The sequence below is a fragment of the Phallusia mammillata genome, chromosome 2 (genome assembly GCF_965637545.1).
Source record: "Phallusia mammillata chromosome 2, kaPhaMamm4.hap1.1, whole genome shotgun sequence".
Lineage (NCBI taxonomy): Eukaryota > Metazoa > Chordata > Ascidiacea > Phlebobranchia > Ascidiidae > Phallusia > Phallusia mammillata.
In genome coordinates, this window is record NC_137253.1 from 7,302,148 (window position 1) to 7,321,497 (window position 19,350).

General features: G+C 35.8%; 3 protein-coding genes and 1 long non-coding RNA gene across 5 annotated transcripts; 2 read left to right on the top strand and 2 right to left on the bottom strand.

The window, feature by feature from the left end:
* Positions 1-1,287: 1,287 nt before the first annotated feature.
* Positions 1,288-6,659, bottom strand: LOC145215292 (uncharacterized; the record flags this gene model as incomplete). The annotated part of the gene is made up of 1 exon (XM_080083984.1): positions 1,288-6,659. A coding segment is annotated over one exon (1,035 nt), but the record flags the coding sequence as incomplete, so codon positions are not given.
* A 2,120-nt stretch (positions 6,660-8,779) lies between these two features.
* On the top strand, positions 8,780-10,796 carry LOC145215275 (uncharacterized). 2 transcript variants are annotated; one of them, XM_080083970.1, is made up of 2 exons: positions 8,780-10,014; positions 10,265-10,796. In XM_080083970.1, exons 1-2 carry the CDS (start codon positions 9,186-9,188, stop codon positions 10,324-10,326), a joined length of 891 nt encoding a protein of 296 aa, XP_079940096.1. In that variant the 5' UTR covers positions 8,780-9,185; the 3' UTR covers positions 10,327-10,796. The 2 variants fall into 2 exon arrangements, with proteins under 2 accessions (XP_079940096.1, XP_079940094.1); XM_080083968.1 differs by having other exon boundaries at positions 8,781-8,932; positions 9,090-10,796.
* Positions 9,850-15,514, bottom strand: LOC145215312 (uncharacterized). Its single transcript, XR_013857261.1, has 2 exons — positions 13,939-15,514; positions 9,850-12,754 (listed from the first exon to the last, which is right to left on the bottom strand). It is a non-coding gene; the product is annotated as an uncharacterized LOC145215312 (long non-coding RNA).
* Positions 15,515-17,955, top strand: LOC145215276 (uncharacterized). Its single transcript, XM_080083971.1, has 2 exons — positions 15,515-15,807; positions 16,182-17,955. Exon 2 carries the CDS (start codon positions 16,226-16,228, stop codon positions 17,363-17,365), a length of 1,140 nt encoding a protein of 379 aa, XP_079940097.1. The 5' UTR covers positions 15,515-15,807; positions 16,182-16,225; the 3' UTR covers positions 17,366-17,955.
* The last annotated feature ends 1,395 nt before the right edge of the window (positions 17,956-19,350 follow it).

Below are 19,350 nucleotides of genomic sequence, written 5' to 3' on the forward strand. Positions count from 1 at the left end.
AATGATTTTTCACAGTAATCACATATAAATGATTTTTCACCTGTGTAAGTCATCATGTGTTTCGTGAGCGCTCCTGATTGAGTAAATGATTTCTCACAAATATCACACTTAAATTTTCTTTCTCCAGTGTGTACCAGCATATGCGTGTCGCAGTTTCCACGTTTGTTAAATCTTTTATCACAGACTTCGCACTTATAAGGTTTTTCATGTGAATGGACCAACATGTGTATTTTCATGTCGTTTTTCCTTTTGAACCTGTCTTCGCATATATTGCACTGAAAAGGTCTTGTTCCGGAATGTGTGACCACTTGCGAAAGCTTTCTTTTGCAAAACTTTTTTCACAAACAACGCATTAAAATCGCTTTAATCCAGTTATTTGATTAGACTCTGATGTTTTCTTTGATACGACCTGGTCGGTAAAGGTAATCCCAATTTCAACATTAGTTTGCATGCAGCCAGCAGATTCCAATAGCTTCTCTTGGTTTGTTGTTGTTGATGCACTAAACATGATTTGAAATTTATGCAACGTACCCTCGTCTAACGTTTTCTGTTTTTTGCTTAAATCTACAGATATATAACCTAATTGTCGTTATTTTTAGAATCACCTGCCAAGAAAATAACATTTTTAGTGCTCAAAGCTCAAAGTGAATTTGGACTAGTTTGGTACAAGTATTTTCAAATCGTGTTATAATTTATGATGACAAAATAATGTAAATTATTGTTGGTCTTGGACTTCCACAAACCGACTTTGATCAATAAATTTGTTTTAATTTGTATAGATGCTACAAACCCAGTTGTTGAATTTATGGACACAATTTATCCGTTGTTGTTAAGGAACCGTTTAGTGTTCTTTCCTTAAACTTAGCTGCGTCGTTTCTCACATAAATATTTGGATTAACAACATTTTGTTCAAACTTGTTGCACTAAAAACTGTTCCAAGTCCACGTAGCAAATTGAAAATCAATTAATTTTTGACAAAGCAAATCTGTGCAATATTTTTTTCTTGCTCGCACAAACATTCGCAAGTAACTTCATAAGAAGGCAACGCTTGGAGTCCCCTACTGTCATTAAAATCATCGTGTTTCACGCACAGTAATATTCGCCAGGCTGGGTGATCTACAAGTGTTTTACGACATCGCTAATGAATGCACAAAGTTTGATCGTTTACCACACAATTATACAAGTAGTAAAAATAGAAACTTGGATGACCATGTTTCATAACGATTGACTTGTCATTGTAAAGATATAACATGTCTGGTCGTAAAAAGTAAAAAAAACTGCACAGTTTGTGTTTGCAACAGTGATGAATTTTAGGAAAAGTAGTTGTATTGATGTGCTTGACTAAAAAGCAAAAACAATCTATTTAATGATTTTGATTAACAATATTCCAAAACAACGCAATGACAAAAGCAGAGTGTATCTACTTTCCACTTTAAGGTGCATTCGTGTATTTTTACAGCTACAGCTAAATCAACGCAAACTCTGATGGTAACTGTAGCGCTTTTAGTTAGCCTTTCAGTAACTATTTGAGATATCATAAAAAAATAAAAGAAAACACACAAACCATTATGATACACAAGACATAAATTAAAGTTGCACAATTAAACGAAATTAGTGGGCTCTCGTTCATTTAAAATACAATAATTTGTAGCTGAATTTGGCAATGTTTACGTCAAAAAGATTTCTCCCGAGTGTACAGCGTTGGTCAGTGAATTGACCTGTCCTGATGGCAAATTGCACGACGTCTTGTTTCTGATTGTTAGGAAACCGATTAAAGTTTGTTGTAAACAACCATGTTGGTTTGACGCAACGATGCACCCTCCTAGAAAGGAATTGCTTAACGAGCACTACCTTTCGTATCAGTTTGATTGTCTTTGTGTTGACGAAATCTGCTCCAACCATAGCAGCCTCCATATAGAAGAAGAAAATCTCCTCAATGATAGCAACTTGAATTGGTGACTGAACCTTCAAACGGCGACTTTAACGAACACACCAGCTAACCATATTTAAAATTACAGGTTTTAAAACTGAAAGCCTTGTAAGCTTTTCTAATACTTTGTTTGATCCGTGCGAGAGAGTTTGTTTCAGATAAAATAACAAACAAAACTCGAATCGAATTTGAAACTACTGGATTCAAACTTACAAATAACCACAGAATGAGACAAATCAGTAACTTTCCTCCAGCAGTAATTTTAAGTCAACAAGTCTGATGCCACCTTCAACCTTGCAATATAAAACAGCTACCAATGACCTTTGCTAAAACAGTTTGCTTAACACTGATGTTGAGAATAAGACTTGCCTAACTTTTTTTTATTTATTTTATTTTTTATTTATTTTTTAGAGGCCCCTTCCCGCCTCAACATGTGAAGACCGGCCGATAAAAAAATTATCTTGTCGCCTCCATAAAAAAGGGCATGTTTATCCCTCCAAATAACTAAAACGGTACGAAAAAAAACTTAGTGCGAGGCAGGGCGATACAGTACATTTTATCCTTCATTTCAAAACGGAAGTAAATGAGACGGGGTGTTCAAACATAGACACGATAATTAAACAGATATTACCAAACATAGGTTTTAGGTACAGTTAACATAAGTTATTATTTCATAAACGTAGAGTGACAACACATGGTACAATTACACACAATATTCGTATTACAATGTACACAATAGTATGTATAGCGAAAGCGTAATAAATAAGGAGCGGTAGTTCTGTTCTTTACGTGGCTGCGTAAAAGTAGTCCGTGTCTAAACCGAATTTCACTTCAATATAATTTTCGCCGTATTTTTAAACAAAGGTTTGTATTTCTGTTTTGAAGGTAGTGAAAATTTTGGCGGCCATTTTGTTTGCAAAAGAGATTGTATTATCCAGATGTTTATTAAGCAAATTTAGTTTTTGCTTTTCTTTGATGATTTTAGATCGCCAAATTGCAGTTATTTTAATTTGCCAGAGAGGTGTTTTCAAATTGTAGTAATTTAGCAAAGTTTGGTTAGAGTTAATGTCGAGATGAATTTGGAGTTCGTCATTGAGAATTTTTTCGAGGCTATTTAAGATTAAGTTACTAATAGGGCACTTCGTTAGAAGGTGTTTTATGTTATCGTTTCTATCTTTACAGAATTTGCATCGATTAATTTTGATTGAACCATCCCTCATTATAAAACGATTTTTGGAGCGATCAAAACCACCCCATTTAAACGCTTTGTGTATGGTTAGATATGTTATTTGTCGCTCCATGTTGTTAAAAAAAGGGCCTTATTCCCTGTTGGAGGAATAATGCCCGTTTCCAACTGTAATCATCGATGGTTGTTGGTGTACAATTGACTTCTTTTTTCTTTATTAGCTCATAGTAAAAATGGCGTAATTTGGCTTTTTTCCAATTGAATTCATTATTTTCATCAATTAAAAGTAAATAGGTTTTATAAATTTGGGTCCAGTTTCTATTTGGTTTCCATGCTTTGGGAGTGGCATTGTCGAAAAGCGAGGGTTTTATCTGTTTTAATTTCCTGCCGAGATTATAAATTGCCCAGCGTTGCCAGATTTCACAAATATTTTCGGAATTAATTAAGTCTCGTAGTTTTTCAAGCTTTAACGCATTTATTTTTGTTTCCAAATCTGGGAGTTTTAACCCGCCTTTATTTTTTGTGATATTAGTTTCTTTCGGGCCATTTGCTCTATTTTTCTTGGAAACCAAAAAAATTGAAAAATTACATAGTTAATTTCTTTGATATGGGTTTGGGTTGGGTTTACAACTCTAGCCACAAAAAGTATTTTGGGGAGAATAAGTGTATTAATTATCGCGATTTTACCGATGAAGGATAGTTTGCGTCGTGCGAAGGTTGTTGTCATATGCTTTGCATGCCGTATAATGGGAGCCTAATTTTCTCGCGTGTCGAATTGAGTTCTTTTGCATTTTAGTCCAAGTATTTTAATAGTCGGTTTTATAAAGTCAGGGTATATAGTATACTTAATTCGTCATGTAAAAATTGGGATATTGGGAGTATTTCTGTTTTATTTTGATTAATCTTTTGTCCAGATGCTTGATAATACAAATTCATAATGTTAAAAATTTCTAATGGGGATTGTTTATTGGAAACGAGAAATGTCGAGTCATCCGCATATTGTTGGATTTTCGCTTCTATTTTACCAATTTTTATTCCGTTTATTTGTTTGTTATTATTTACTGCTTGTATTAGCGCTTGGCATACAGCCACGTAAAGAATCATCGATAAGCCACACCCTTGGCGGACTCCTCGTTTTATAGATATTTTATTTGTTTTTCTTCCGTTTACATTGACTGTGCTCGTGATATCTTTGTATAAAATTGTGATCCAATTTCCACTGTATATGTTAACATTTAAAACTTCCAGAATTATGTTCACAAAATCATGATCCACGGTGTCGAATGCTTTTTCTATGTCAATTTGAATTAGGGCCAAAGGGGTTTGTTTTTGATAACTATATTCGATTGCGGTTTGGATATTATAGTGAATGTGCTGGATGTAGCGTTTGTCTAGTCCACATTTTTGCTCGATGCTAATTTTGTTATTAAGTTCATTTTGAAGTCTTTTCGCTACTGTTTTACTAATTATTTTATAATCTGCATTAAGTAAGGAAATTGGTCGCCAGTTTTTTTTTAGAGTTTTATCTTGCTTTTTTTCCCCCAATCTTTCGTTTAAGTGAGTCCCACCAATCGGAAAACGATTGGTAGGAGTCTTTTTCTTTTTCAAATTCGAGTATTAGGTTCTTAATTAATGAAGTATATTCTTCATTTTGCAAAAGGGATACGTTTAATTTCCAATTCATTTTTCCCCATTTTTTATTAAAACTAAAGTTAATTTTGATAAAGGGAGCAAAGTTATGATCCGAAAATGATACGTGTTTGTGATTTGCAGAGTTGATTTTATGAATTAGATTCATATAGCAGTAAAAGCGGTCAAGTCTTCTAGAGGAGTTGGTAGTTAACCGAGTGTATACTTTTTTGTTGGGGTGAAAGTAACGGAAACAGTCTGTTAGACAACATTATGTGTCGTTACTTTTTTCCATTCGTTGACGTCTGATTCGTTCCTAGTATTTTTGTACATAGTGTCTAACTGATTTTCGATAAAGTTGAAATCCCCCCCAATTATTGTATGGGAGTTAGGCTTTCTATCGATAAATTTTGGGATTTGTTTAATTAAGGTTGTCCTATCGTTTCTGTTCTGTGGACTGGAGGGTAGATAAAGATTTAAAATATTATAAGTTTGTTTGTTAAATTCCAAAGTTATTTTTTGGATTTTGTCTTCGATCATGATTTTGTGATTTCTTACCAAATTTTGTGCAAAATTCTTTCTTATTAGAATAAGAGTTTCGTCAAATTTATGTTTTGGATTGTTATCATTTGAATTTCTCCAAACCGAATGGAAAAATAGTAAAAAATTGTTTTGATTTGTCCAATTGTTTAAATTGTTTTGGTTCGCTAAGTGTATTTCCTGAATCAAATAGATCTCGGAGTCATCATCGTTTACGTAAGTAGTTAAATTGTTTAGTTTATTGTCAATTCCGTTAATGTTAATAGATGTAATTTTTGCCATGATGGCAGTAAAAAGTCTAGAGTTAGTTTGGTGTCTTTAGTCTGAGGTTAGGTGCAACTAACTCCTGCCTTTCTTTCTCTTCTTCTTGGGTTTCTCTGTGGAGCTGCTGTCACTTCTTTTTTGTTTTGGGTTTTTGTCTTTCAAAATGTCCTGCGGATCAGGACTTTTGCGCTCAGCTTCACCCAAACTGTCTTCTTCTTGCTTATCATCTTCTTCTTCTTCATCTGAGGAATGAGAGAGTGAGGTTGTGGATTCGAGAGGAGGAACTGAATCGTCAAAAGTTACTTTTGTAAGAGCAGTATTGATTTTTACCGGGTGTGGAGTATGAGGTGGATTAGCGATAGGAGACTTATGCGTTAGGGTTGGCGGGAGGATTCGTCTCGCTGAGCCTGGGGTTCTGTAAGTAGAAGGAGGAGAGAGAGTGTCGTCAGGGTGTGTTAAAGACTTCTCCATTATTTCCTTTTCTTTGCTTTTTTGGGGGGATGAAGAGCTGTCTGGGTGGGTTAAGGATTTGTTTCTTAGATCTGTTTTAAAGACTTCTTCTGATGCTTGTGCTTGGTCAGCCTCAACCTGGGTTTTCTGTATGGGCTCATCGAAAGATTTCTGTATTTCTTGAGACATATGAGCATCAGAAGATATATGAACTTCGGAAGATTTGCCTGCTGTTGGGATCTTGTCTTGATTTTCGTCAGAGTGGGAGTCTAGAATGATTGGTGGAGACGGATCTTCTACGTTTTGGTTAAACAGCTTATTATGCTTGTCTTTTTGGACATTTATTTGGTGCAGCACTTGCGAAAGGTCCTCGGCAGATGTTTGGTCTGGCATTTTCCCTTTAGGGGTGGACATCTTCTGAGACTCTTTGATTGTTGGATAGTCTCTTTTGTACTTTTTCTTTGCTGCTTTTTCTGCCTCTTTATCAACTTCTTTTTCTGTTTTTGATGTTGACACTGATTCAGTAGCTGCGTCTGAGTTGGTTACAGGAGACTCCCACGGGCAGTATTTTGCTCGGTGGTCTCTATCACCACAGATTTTGCATTTCTCCCTTCTTTGGCATTGGTTTGTCCAATGGTCCCTTTTTTGACTGGCGTAGGTTTACACACCGGCAAGCGACCAACATCTTCTTGTATGCATACAAAGGTAGTCCTTCTACATCGCCATAAATTCTTCAAAACGGCAGTTCTGCTTCGTCGTTATCTGGATATGGAGCGACCTAAACTCGTCAAAGTGTTTAAGACCCATAGTAAGAGTTTGAAGATGACTCCGAGATATTGGGGGAGAGAAGAGAAGAGCCCTACAAGGGTGTGGCTGTTCTACACTGCGATTTGGAAATTTTTATACTGTTTCTATGTGCTTTCTGTTTGTGGGAAGTCCCTCGCCTGCACACGAGTATGCAAACAGGGGAAGTCCCGAAAAAAAGGAAAATCAACAACTAAGAGGGGGAATCCCCGGCTAGCAACAACGACTAAGGGGAAGTCCCTTCAAGATAACAAACACTTGAGGGGGACTTAGAACTTAGTCAGCAAAGAGCAACACAAGTAACTAGGCAATCAGGAAGACAGGGCGTTGATTGCTTAGCACGTCACACAACAAAAGGGGAAGTACCAGTGAGCACTCGAGGCAACGGCCTTGGAGTGGTCAGTGGCTCTTACCTAAAAACACAAAGCACTCAAGCGAAACGCCGCATTCAACCCTCTGGCGTAGAGAGCGCAGACGGCGGGTGGCGCTAGAGGGCAAAAGGTGACAGTGACAAAGTTAAACAAACAAAGGCGCGACAACGTTTGAGTCGAGAATGTTTAAACTACACAGGGTGGCGCACTAAAGCCTTATGGGCACACTAGCTGTCGTTAAATTCAGAGAAAGGTGCCTTAGGGGCAGTTCAGCCACAAAGGGTGCCTTAGGGGCAGTTCATTCCAAAAGGTGCCTTAGAGGCTATTAGGTTATTTAACAGTAGGCTTTTAAGTAAACACCAGAGGGCCTTTAGGAGGCAGTTATAGTTAAAATTACCAGTTACCAGAACAAAATTGAGAAAAACTAACGTTTGTCAGTTAGGTTATCAGAAAAAAAAGCACAAATAAAACAAACAAACAGAGCTTGAAAGCGCCTATGCGCAATTACTGTACAACACAGAATAGATAACACTGCCTGCCTGAAGCAACTAAAGGTGTAACGCACCGATAAGCATGCAAAAAGGAAAAACACACCAAGCAACGTGCAATGCTTTTTGATTCTACCGAAGTCAGGTATATGCTTACCTTATTCAAATAGAATGACTTTGAACGTTACAGTGTAATAAGCTGACCATAAACTAAGCCAAGTGTCCAGCTGCATGCATCATTGAACACAGTCAAGAGAAAAAAGGATTGCGTTAAGTTGAGTTTTTTTTACCGTGTAAGGCAAATCGTTCCAGCACAATTAAGCTGAAATATCCGGACCCCCCCCTCCATTTTTGAAAAGTTGCGCGTAAATTAAATAAGCCCAAAACAAAAATGAGTAAAAAATGGTTAAAAACGTTTAATGTTATAATGTTTCGACGCGCCAAACACGAAAAGCATTCAGTCCTTCAGATGTTGTTTCCCGTTTTTTAAGCAACGATTTTGATTACCTGACAGTCACGCTTATCTTGCAGCTGCAGTTTTGCTGAGAAAGCTAGATAGCAGCGGCGAAATCAGGAAACTACAAAGCTATCGCTAAAATTATTTTTTTCTTTCCGTCAATTGGACGAGTAGAGGATACAGCGCTTTGTCGCTTCAACGCGTCATTTTAAACTAGAAAACGGGACAATTTTCGGTTGCAGATTTAATGACGTCATGGAGCGTCATTAGAGAAAATTCAAAACAAAGTGTTGGAGAAAGTGAAAAGAACTGATTAAACATAAACATTTAAATAGCCTACAATTTATTTTGCATTCTAACCATACCCTGTCTGTAACCAACCATAACATCAACATCGCAGCTTCTGCACAGTTAAGGAAACACAGTTTCAAAATACTGGAACAATTAACACAATAAAAGTGAAAACTCATATTTTAATGCCGATTACAGCTATCGGTCCCTTTTAGCAACTTGGAGGTACAGTATTATCAGAGTTTTAGCACAAAATAACAATACTCTCGGGCCTAATCTGTTTGATTCGCACCAGAGTGATAAATTATCTGATTACATGGTATTGCCTTTTTCGCCACTGCAATACATCAGTTATAAGTCATGCATTTTTTTTCTATTTTTGCCGCAAGAGCACAATGTCGTTTTAGGCCCTTCAGGTCAGTATAAGTGTTTAGTTGAATTAAGACATTGTACTGGGTTTTATAAAATGGAAACTGGGCAGCCATTCTCCATTTCGAATTGTGGCAGACGGACACACAACAGGTAAACCCAAACAATTTTTTACGATGGCTGTCTCTTGTTTTGGTTGCAGTTATTCCTGTGTATGAAAGAAAACATCAATCAGCAAGATTGTTAGCTTGTCAGTGAAAGGTATAAGTTTAGAAAGCAATAAAAAATAAGTAATATTGCGTTTTTACAGTGTACATGTAAAATACGGAAGAATCAAAACAAATTGTTTCTGGAATCACAGGATATCCCAAGCAGAAAGTTTCTTGTTGTGTAACATTAGCAATACATGATGTACCAAGACACGCTGGAAAGTTTTTTTAAAGTACCAAGACCCGTTGGAACGTGCAAGTTTAGGGAGCAAACATTTGGACAAAGTAACTTTCTTAACGATTACATTAAGAAACAAACGAAATCTGAATGTTACGAGAAATATTATCAGAGAGTAGAGAATAACTATACAGAGAGTGCGACGAGGAAAGAAAAACTGCATGTACCTGTCAAGTGTGTGCAAACTCCAGCTGATAATGAAAAGAAACGTTTCAAATGTAATATTTGTGAAAAATCATTTGCTCAAGAAAGTAGTCGCAAATCGCACATGGTGATACATTCAGGAGAAAGACCTTTTCAGTGCGAAGTATGCAACAACAGATTCAGGAGAAAAAGTGACATGAAAGTACACATGTTGGTCCACTCACATGAAAAACCATATAAATGCGATGTCTGCGATAAAAGATTTAGTCAACGAGGAAGTCGCAACAAACATTTGTTGGTACACAGTGACGACACACTGTTCAAATGTGACATTTGCGATAAGGGGTTCAAAGAAAAAAGCAATCTACAAAAACACTTATTGATTCATTCTGGCATTAAACGCTTCACTTGCAAAGTATGTGACAAACGTTTCGGGGAAAAGAAAGATTTGCAAAGACACGAGTTGATTCACACGGATGAGAAACCTTACCAGTGTAGTTATTGTGACAAAAGATTTAATTCAACCGCAAGCAGAGGAAAACATTTGAGGATTCACACTGGAGAAAAAAAATTCAAATGCAAGATTTGTGAGAAATCCTTTACTCAATCAGGAACGCTCACAAAGCACATGATGACTCACACAGGTGAAAAATCATTTAAATGTGATTACTGTGAAAAACCATTTCGTTCCAAAGGTGATTTGAAAACACACATGAGAACCCACACTGGAGAGAAACTATATCGATGTGACATTTGTGAAAAACGATTTAGTTCACTTGGATCTTTGAAGCGACATAAACTGATTCACATGGGAGAAAAACCATACGCATGTGATTTTTGCGACAAACGATTCAATTCCAGCTCAAATCTTTGCACGCATTACGTTGTTCACAGGGACGAGATGCCATTCAAGTGTGATGTTTGTGAAAAAACTTTTAAGCGGAAAAATGAAGTAAAAAAACATAAGCATCGGAATCACTAGGAATAATATGCAGACATTGGCTAAGATGTTTGGAAAACATAAAGATTCAACACTGAACAAAATGAAGAAGTATTATATGCAGAATAAAATAGGATTTTAACATTTGCATAAGTTTATTTTTGCATTAATGTTTATGTATGCTGACTTTAGGACTGAGCGCCCCATTAAGCATTTCGATGAACGTAACTCCGAAACCAAAAGATTATCCCGTAGCTTTTCTTGGTGATGATTATTATTATTTGGCCAATAAAACTTGCACTCCGTATAAATCTAGTCTAGACGTTAGATTGCGTAAACGCCTTGTTTGTTGTTGTTTTCAAATTCTTACTTCGTCCTCCATGTAACCTTTTTTCTGGTGTCTTGATGCAGTTATGTTGAGAATGTTGAATTCAAACTGCTTTATTGCACACATTTTCAAACTGTTAATAAATCTTGTACAAAGTGTTTGCTTTAGAATTATCAATTGTTTAAATTTAAATATTGTATTCTCTTACTTTATCATTTAATAAGCTTTTGATAAAACTAACGTTGTTTTGCGAACGCTCATCATTTGAAACCATGTATAGAAAAGTAATGTGCTTGTAAACGCTGTCAAATAGTTTAACAACGCTAACACCAGTGGCTCTTAAACTTTGTAGGCGCATTAAAAAAAAAAAATAATTTTCTTCCGCGGCACATTTCGCAGGTAAACATAACAAAAGTTGTTCAAAAATGGTAACTTTCAACTTTATTATGCGGTGTAAGGATGCTTTTTATTACCAATGACAAAAACAAAAGCTTGTTTTTGTAAAACGTTATAATGCACACCAGTAGCGTATTTCCTCCTGAAGTGCTAAAACACCAGGGATCGTTTGCACTTTATAATAGGGGATATTTCGCGGCACACTTTGAAATCTTTCACGGCAAACTAGTGTGCTGCTGCAGATAGTTTAAGCATCACTGACTGATGCTTAAATGTGACTCGTGAGCAACTATTCAAACTGCAAATCTCTAACTCTATGATCAAATTAACAAGTAGTTCTCAATTTTCCGCGATCCACATTTGAGGAATATTTTGTCCGACCACTGTAAAATGAGCAAAAGGTATCAACAAAACCACCAGGATTTTCAACAACTTGGAGCCCGAACCCGACAGCACAAGCCCGAACCCGATTCGTCTTTGAGCAGCCCGTTAAAACCCGAACATACGTTGAAGCACCAGAAAAGACCAAGACAATAAACACAATAAGCAATTGGGGTTAAACAAGGCGTTTTAGAGTTGTTTGACATTAGGGCAACTAGTTGCTTAATTTATTCAAAAAAATACTGACATAGAGTGTAAAGTCAGACCCTTTTTTTTAAAGAAACCTAAGCCCGAACCCAGTCTGTAAAGCCCGACCTGACTTACAATTCTGGAACCACATTTAAAACTATATGTTTCTTCATCACATTTACGAAATAACAGTAAAAACATTTAGGCAAAAAAAAGTGTATTAAGCAACACACGAAAAAACGACATCAAGGAAAATAAACTTGAAAGTAACTTTCAGCAATAAAGCTTCATTGCCCAACAATATTCCAATTTTAACTTTATAAGCTATGGGTTTCCTAAAACTATGCAATATAGTATTAGAAATGTAACTATATGCTGTGTTTTATTTAGAATATTCATATTGCAAAGCTTTTGCAATTAGGTTAAAACAACTCATTGAGTAAATTACCTGCAGACAGGTTTTTCTATTTGGTTAGTTTTGCAAAAAAAGTTGGCCTTGATCGTGTTTGTGGCAAGTGGTCATATACCTATTGGATTTCATCCACTAGAAATTTTGGTATCATAACAAAACATTGCATCTAGTTTAGTGGATGTCAACCAGGGGTCTGGAGATTCCTTGGGGTCTTCGACAGTTTCAAGGGGGCCACAAAGGCAAGAAGGTGGAAAACCCCAGATCTATTACCAGTAGTCTTGGCCGCTAAATGGCAGACTTCCATAATAAAAATTATTTTCAAACATTTGTTTCCTTATTTATAATACTGCACATCTTTGGAATGCTTTTTTTAAAGTAAAAGAATAATGGTCATTTACCTTTATTTCTTTTATATACACCAGTGAGTTGAAACCAATACTCGGCAGTTTACAATGATTTCAATAACATGACCATTATCAAATGTCTTTACCAATCACAGTTTTCATACACAAGATATGTCATTTTTTTTCTAATTTAGCGACAGTTTAATAAACAATTTTTGAACAAAAAATTAAAAACAGCCATACACAAACTAATTCCTAATACTAATGGTAAAGCAAACCTTCAGGGTCAAACTTGGTGGAACATTTTAATTATTCGGCCTTTTCTACCTTTTTGTAATTCAGCTTTAGTTTAATAAACAAGTCCAGATTTTCCATCATGCTGCCACCAGATGAACTGCAAATAAACAACAAGTTCAATTTCTGACCAAAAAACAAGGAGATTTTACTTATGGATCTAAATGTTTGCAACAAATACAAAACGGTAGAAAAGGACGATTAATTTTAAAAATGTTCCACCAAGTTTGACCCTGAAGGTCAGCTTTATCATTAGTATTAGGAATTAGTTTGTGTATGACTGTTTGTTGTTTTTATAATTGTGCATAAACTTATATTGCTGTGTGTTTCCAACCAAGTTCTGTTACTTTCTAAGACATGCAATGACTAGAACACTGGTTTGACTTTACACTTTTATGCAAAATTGCCAAATCAATTCAAAAACAACAAAACCATAAGTACTTTTCATTCGACAGTGTTTGGCTTCAGCAAAAAAAAATCAGCCATTCATATTGATTATAATTTTTGAGGTATGATACTGAAGTGTTTTACATAATGATCTAGATAGATTCTACCTGGAAAAACATTACCAAAACTATGACAATTTGTGTATTTGTGGAGAACAGATTAAATCGAACCAAATCAAGTTTACACTCCATAATTCAACAATGTCACTTATTCAAAATTGACAATATGTTATATCATACATATATACCTACATATTAATCAATAAATATACACACGAGTGCAAATAAAACAATTTGGTGTGACTTAGCAGTAAAACAATTTGGTGTGACTGTGCAGTTCGGCCAATCAGGAGGCCCTTTATATATATATATATATATATATATATATCGAATAATCGTCACATCATTACCAGCCTCCATAAGAATAAACATTGTCATGAGAGATAATTTTCAACTAAATTGGTTATCATGCCCAAGCCACCGTCCTCACAAGTTGTGAGTAAATAAACCCACCAAAATCAGTTTTGCACACTTGTATGAGCCGAAGCCCGAAAGTCTAAATTCGAACAAACTATACAATCAACAAAAAGTGCAATGTTGTAATGTCATATCAATAATTCAGGTAACAATTTCAGAAATCAGAAATGCTGTTTGAACTCATGTAACTCTTAACACAACAGTATACAATAAAACAAACACTGTTACTAACATACAAAAGCAAACAAAATTTATTTTCAGTATGGTTAGGACTAAAAAATTGTACCATATGTACAGTGCTATAGTAATCTATATTTAAATAATTACCACAATCACAATCATTTTATAATTAGACACTTACTTTGTATTGGAAAATTTAACAAGTTGATTTAATATTATTTTAGCATCTAAAAATAGAGTAAAGTTGAAACTTATTGAACACAATATTACTAAAACTCGCACTAACAATACAACTACATGTTAAGTGCCTAAAAACTGTCAGAATTTGAATTTGATTGTGCTTCACCAAAAACTTTGCTGATTTCAAAAAACAATTAATTTAACAGAAAAGTTTCACTATTTTCTTACAAATATGTTTTCTATTTAGGTGACAAACGTAGCGTAAACAATTAGTTATTTTGTATACCTGTCATCTGCGCAAAGAAGTGTGCTTAACAGAATTTCGAAACGCATTTCTTGCAGCTGCAAAAATAAAATTCATACAAAACTTTTATGTTTCTTACTCGATGGCAAATTGTAGATTTCCGGACTAAAGGAATGGTAAGGTTATGGGTTTCTTGGAGTCGGGCCCAGAAGGGTTTGGAAATGACTGAATATTTCTTTGCTTTTGAACGAACGGAAATATTATATCTTTGTAAGCTTATTGTGACAAGGTAAAACCCTTTTCCTGCCGATCTACGAAAAGTTTTTGCACACGAAGATACAGGTATAAATGTAAACAATGTGCACTAATATGACGGCCGCTACACTGGAGTATAAAGTTTCGTATCAAGCTTCATTTACCTCATCGAATATATTCAACGAAAACGTCGTTAACATAAGGTTTGCAAGTGTAGCTTGCGAATAGGACGGTCGGTGGAATTTAACAGGTCACGCTTTTCAAGCTGTCCATTATTAGGACAGTGTCATGCAGTGATATCGGAGACAAGTCAGCGGCTGAGAGCGCGGAGAAAGGAAGCGTGGGAGATTTTTACTGCATTCCGCTTTCTCTGTGCAAACGATGTGTCGTTGTAGCAATGTGTATTTTACATTTTTGTGTGTTATTTAATTTAGCGGCATTTCAGACACTGCAAGGCAATTTTGTGTTACCTTTAAAGTCTAACGCCCTAGCACTTACGTAATCGTAAAAGCGTTTCTTGTAGCCGCCTTCGTTGTGCAGTAATTATTTCTTTTGTTTCGGAGCGACACTACCTTTGCCCCGAGTTACGATACCACGTTGTCGCTTTGCTATTTAGTTGCGTTTGCTTTGCTAGTCCTAGGCAAAGGACTTAAATATAGAATTAAAACTAAACTTAGACTCTGTCGCTCACTTCCTTACATAGACTAAGTTATCGCCAACGCTATACCTTACGTTTGTTGTAGTTTATATATTTTGTTTAATAAACTTGATAATAAACTGTTTTACGTTCTAGTTGTTTTTAGTCAGGTGTCGTCAGAGTAGGCTACTTTAATTTTGGAGTCAGAATATCTCAATTTTTGCAACACGTTCGACAAACCCTAAAAAAGCCTATTTGTTACGCTGGTAATATGTGTCCTGTAAAAAAAATCTAATTTTAAGTGCAGTAAAGAGATAGCGAACGGGTACGGTGCACGTGGTTGCATTTCGTGCTGAACTAGCAGTCTCGTCAGTGCGTTATAAGTAATTTATGGTTATTGCGGCAAGTGATTTGCTGATAGGTTGGAGTAACAACGATTAGGATCTTTCGATTGGGCTTTGAATGCGCAAAACGCGTTTAGTTGTATTTTTGAACCGGGTGAGTAGGCGACCCTTTTCGGTGACCTACTTTTCAACAAAATTGCCCCCGGCGGGTGTAGAAGCAAAGTTGCTCAGTTTATCTCTTATCACTCGCGTGGGAATATGTTCAGGTCTAAACGACATAAATAGTGTGTCGAGAAACAATTAATCCGACAAGGCGCGTGCTATGGAAATTAAATGTTGCTAAGTTTTTGGTAAAGTTTAATTGAAATCTTGTACTTCCCAGAAATACTGGTCAGTATATTATTTTTTTGTACAGCTTCGTGATTAAAAGGGGGTGCTGACCTTAACTTTAAAACAATTGGCAGGAAAAAGGTTGTTGGCACCATCGTGTATAAAATTTATGCTAAAGTTTAAAAAAATAAAAAAAAAGTTTTATTTTGCGTTCACAAACATAGTTAGATCGGATCAGATATATTTTGTTTTAGTAGCGACATTAACATCTGAAATGAGTTAACACGTATATGCTAGGCTGTTCAAGACGTTGCTTTTCCATAGTTGTAAAGACGTATGTGCGGCACGATTATTGCATGTGATAAAACAGTTTGAATATAAGTCCAAAGTCCGATACACTCTAAAGCAACAAACTCATTTATCTTATTTTACAGGGTATCTGCAACAAAAATCCTTGCTGTGTAAGATCAATAAACGTATGATGGACCAAGACATGTTAGAAAGTTTTTCGTGCAAGTTTTGTGAACAAACATTTGTGAAAAGAAAATCTCTTGAAGATCACATCAGGACACATAAGGAAGCGAGTTATTCCAAGAATGATGATAATAATTGTACAGAGAAGGCATCACTAAGTAATCAAGATCAAATGTTTGTGCTGGTCGACTCCGAACAAAATCAAGTTGAAGTTCAAGGGCACCGTTTCAAATGTGATATTTGTGAAAAGTCATTTACTCGAGAATGGAATCGCAAAAGACACATGGTGCAACATTTTGATGACAAATCTTTTCAGTGTGAAATATGTGAAACTAGGTTTAAAACAAAATTTTCCATGACATCACACATGTTAGTTCATTCAAAAGAAAAACCATTTAAATGCGAAACTTGCGAAAAACACTTCAAAACTCTTTTCTTGTTAAAAAGCCACTTGTTAATTCATGCACACATTAAATCTTACAAGTGTAAGGTGTGTGAAAAACGTTTCGTCAACGAAAAACGTTTAATCAGGCATAGCTTAATTCATACTGATGAAAAGCCGTTTAGGTGTGATTACTGTGAAAAGACATTTTGTTTCAAAAGTGAATTAAAAATCCACATTATGAGCCACACTGGAGAAAAACCTCATCGATGTGATGTTTGTGAAAAGCGATTTCATACTCTTGGCAAGTTAAATGAACATAAACGGATCCACACAGAAGAAAAGCTTCATCGATGTGATGTTTGTGAAAAGCGATTTTATAATCTTACCGGGTTAAATCGACACAAAATGATTCACACAGGAGAAAAGCCGTTTAGGTGTAATTACTGTAAAAAGAAACTTTGTTCCAAAAGTGAATTACAAACTCACATTATGAGCCACACTGGAGAAAAACCTCATCGATGTGATGTTTGTGAAAAGCGATTTTATAATCTTACCGGGTTAAATCGACATAAACTGATTCACACAGGAGAAAAACTGTTTGCATGTGATATTTGTGACAAACGATTTCAGAGGAAAGAAAATCTCAACATACACATGGTAATTCACAGCAACAAGATGCCGTACAAGTGTGATATTTGCGAAAAACAATTCAAAAGGAAACAGGAAGTGAAACGACACATGAAAAGCAACCACATTTAGAAAGTCCTAATTGTGAGATTTTGCAAAGACGTATGAATGTGTTACCAATAAAAGCTACCATTTACAGTTTGTCGTCTGCAGCAAAGTTTTGTTGTGTTTTGATACGGGATTATAACTCTGATTGTGTTTCAAATTGATTTTTAAGTATGACTTTGCGTGGTGTTGTTAAGATTGAAATTCACAATGAAATACAGTGATGTTAAAAACTCACTGATTCTGAAATTATGGTGATTTCGTTGATTGTTGAATTTCGAACGATATGTTAGCAAGCATTTTTGTTATCGTGTATACAGAACATACAACAATTAAATGGTTTGCATGCATTTTGCCATTTATTTGTTCGTTTGTAAAATGACAATAGTTTCTTTAGCTTCATGACGATGTTATTTCATGTAAACTCTGTCGCAATATTTAATTAGAAACAATTCCTATGACGTAACAATGCGTTTGGTTGCGATCATTACGTCAATTTTGTGCTATATTAATCTGTGAAATTTGTGTTATGGGGTGATATTGTGATGTATTCTACTTGGAAGAGCGTGTATTATGTAGTTCTCGGTGTGCCAAAATACAGTTTTGCATACAAATTATCACGGTTTGGAGTATGTATTCAAACTAGTTTGCGCTGATTATTTCTAGAAAAAAAAAATAAAAGGTCTCCAATCATTACGCAGATTTAAAATCAACACCGGCTTCTACGGATTTTTTTGATTTATGTATAGCCCAGGGGTGTCAAACTCAAACTGCCTTGAGGGCCAAAACCAACCTTTTAAGTAAGTCGAGGGCCACACTATCGAAACGTTTGTTACAGTGTAACATGAAAATTTGCATGACTAAAAAGGTAAAAGTATTGTTGTAAATAACAAACAGGTTTTTAGTGTAGCAGAGTGAAAAATAAACAACTAAGCTTTATTGCTTTGTGTGCAAACAATGGTATACAATGACGTAACAATCGTCATTGCTGATTCTATCGGCTATTTCGATCATCTAATCCGGGCCGCCTCCGGCCCTGGAGGTCATTTTATCCGGCCCGCGAACACTTTTTTTGTTTGCCAAACCGTATTGACAATATTGTAACATTCAAAAATTAATCTGGTCCTTACAAAAGTTTACCTGTCGCATTAATATTACCTAGTGTCACAGGATTACAACGCCCAGAATTGATCCAAAGCCAGATTGTTACGTCACAGACAAGACTACAAGTGTCCATTGTGCGCAAAGAATTCCCTTATTCTTTTAGTTTTGATGTAATATACAGCATTGCTCTTAAGGCGTGACTAACTATACAATTTAACAGTCGCATCACCAATCTTTAAATAGGATTGTAGAAAGACCATATCTTGGCGCACCTACAAAAATCTCCGCGCGGGATAAGTTTGGAAAGACGGCGCTAGGACATTTAAATTATGCGGCCCGCTCAAATCATTTTTAAACTTATCCGGCCGCAGTAAAAAAAGTTTGGTGACCCCTGATCTAATCAAAACGCTGCATATGCCACCAATAGAGAAGGATTGTATCATGTGAACTCATTGGTATGACAGGGTATTCCGCCTGAGTAAAACACATTACTTTGCAAAGGTACTTCGCGGACCGCACAAAAGCTCTTGGAGGGCCACATGTTTGACACCCGTGATGTAGCCAGTTACATACATCATTAACACATCCAAAAGAAAAAAAATGAGTTTTTCTTCGGCTGGGGCAAATCGTAGTATTGTATTTGTACTTTATTCATTTGGTCAGGAGTCATTATTCTGCATGGAAGCATAGGTAATTGTGTAACTCTTTTTTTTCACGGCGAATATTTCGCAAAATGGCGTTTTTAAAAAGGCCTGTATAATTGTGACGTCATTATGTGTGTGACGTATCCGGGTGATGACGTAGTTTATTATGTATCAATATCGTCAGGTTACGTCATGGGTTAGGAAGTTATTGCGTTTGGTCAAGAAAGTACACCACACCCCTAGTAATCTATATTTAAATAATTA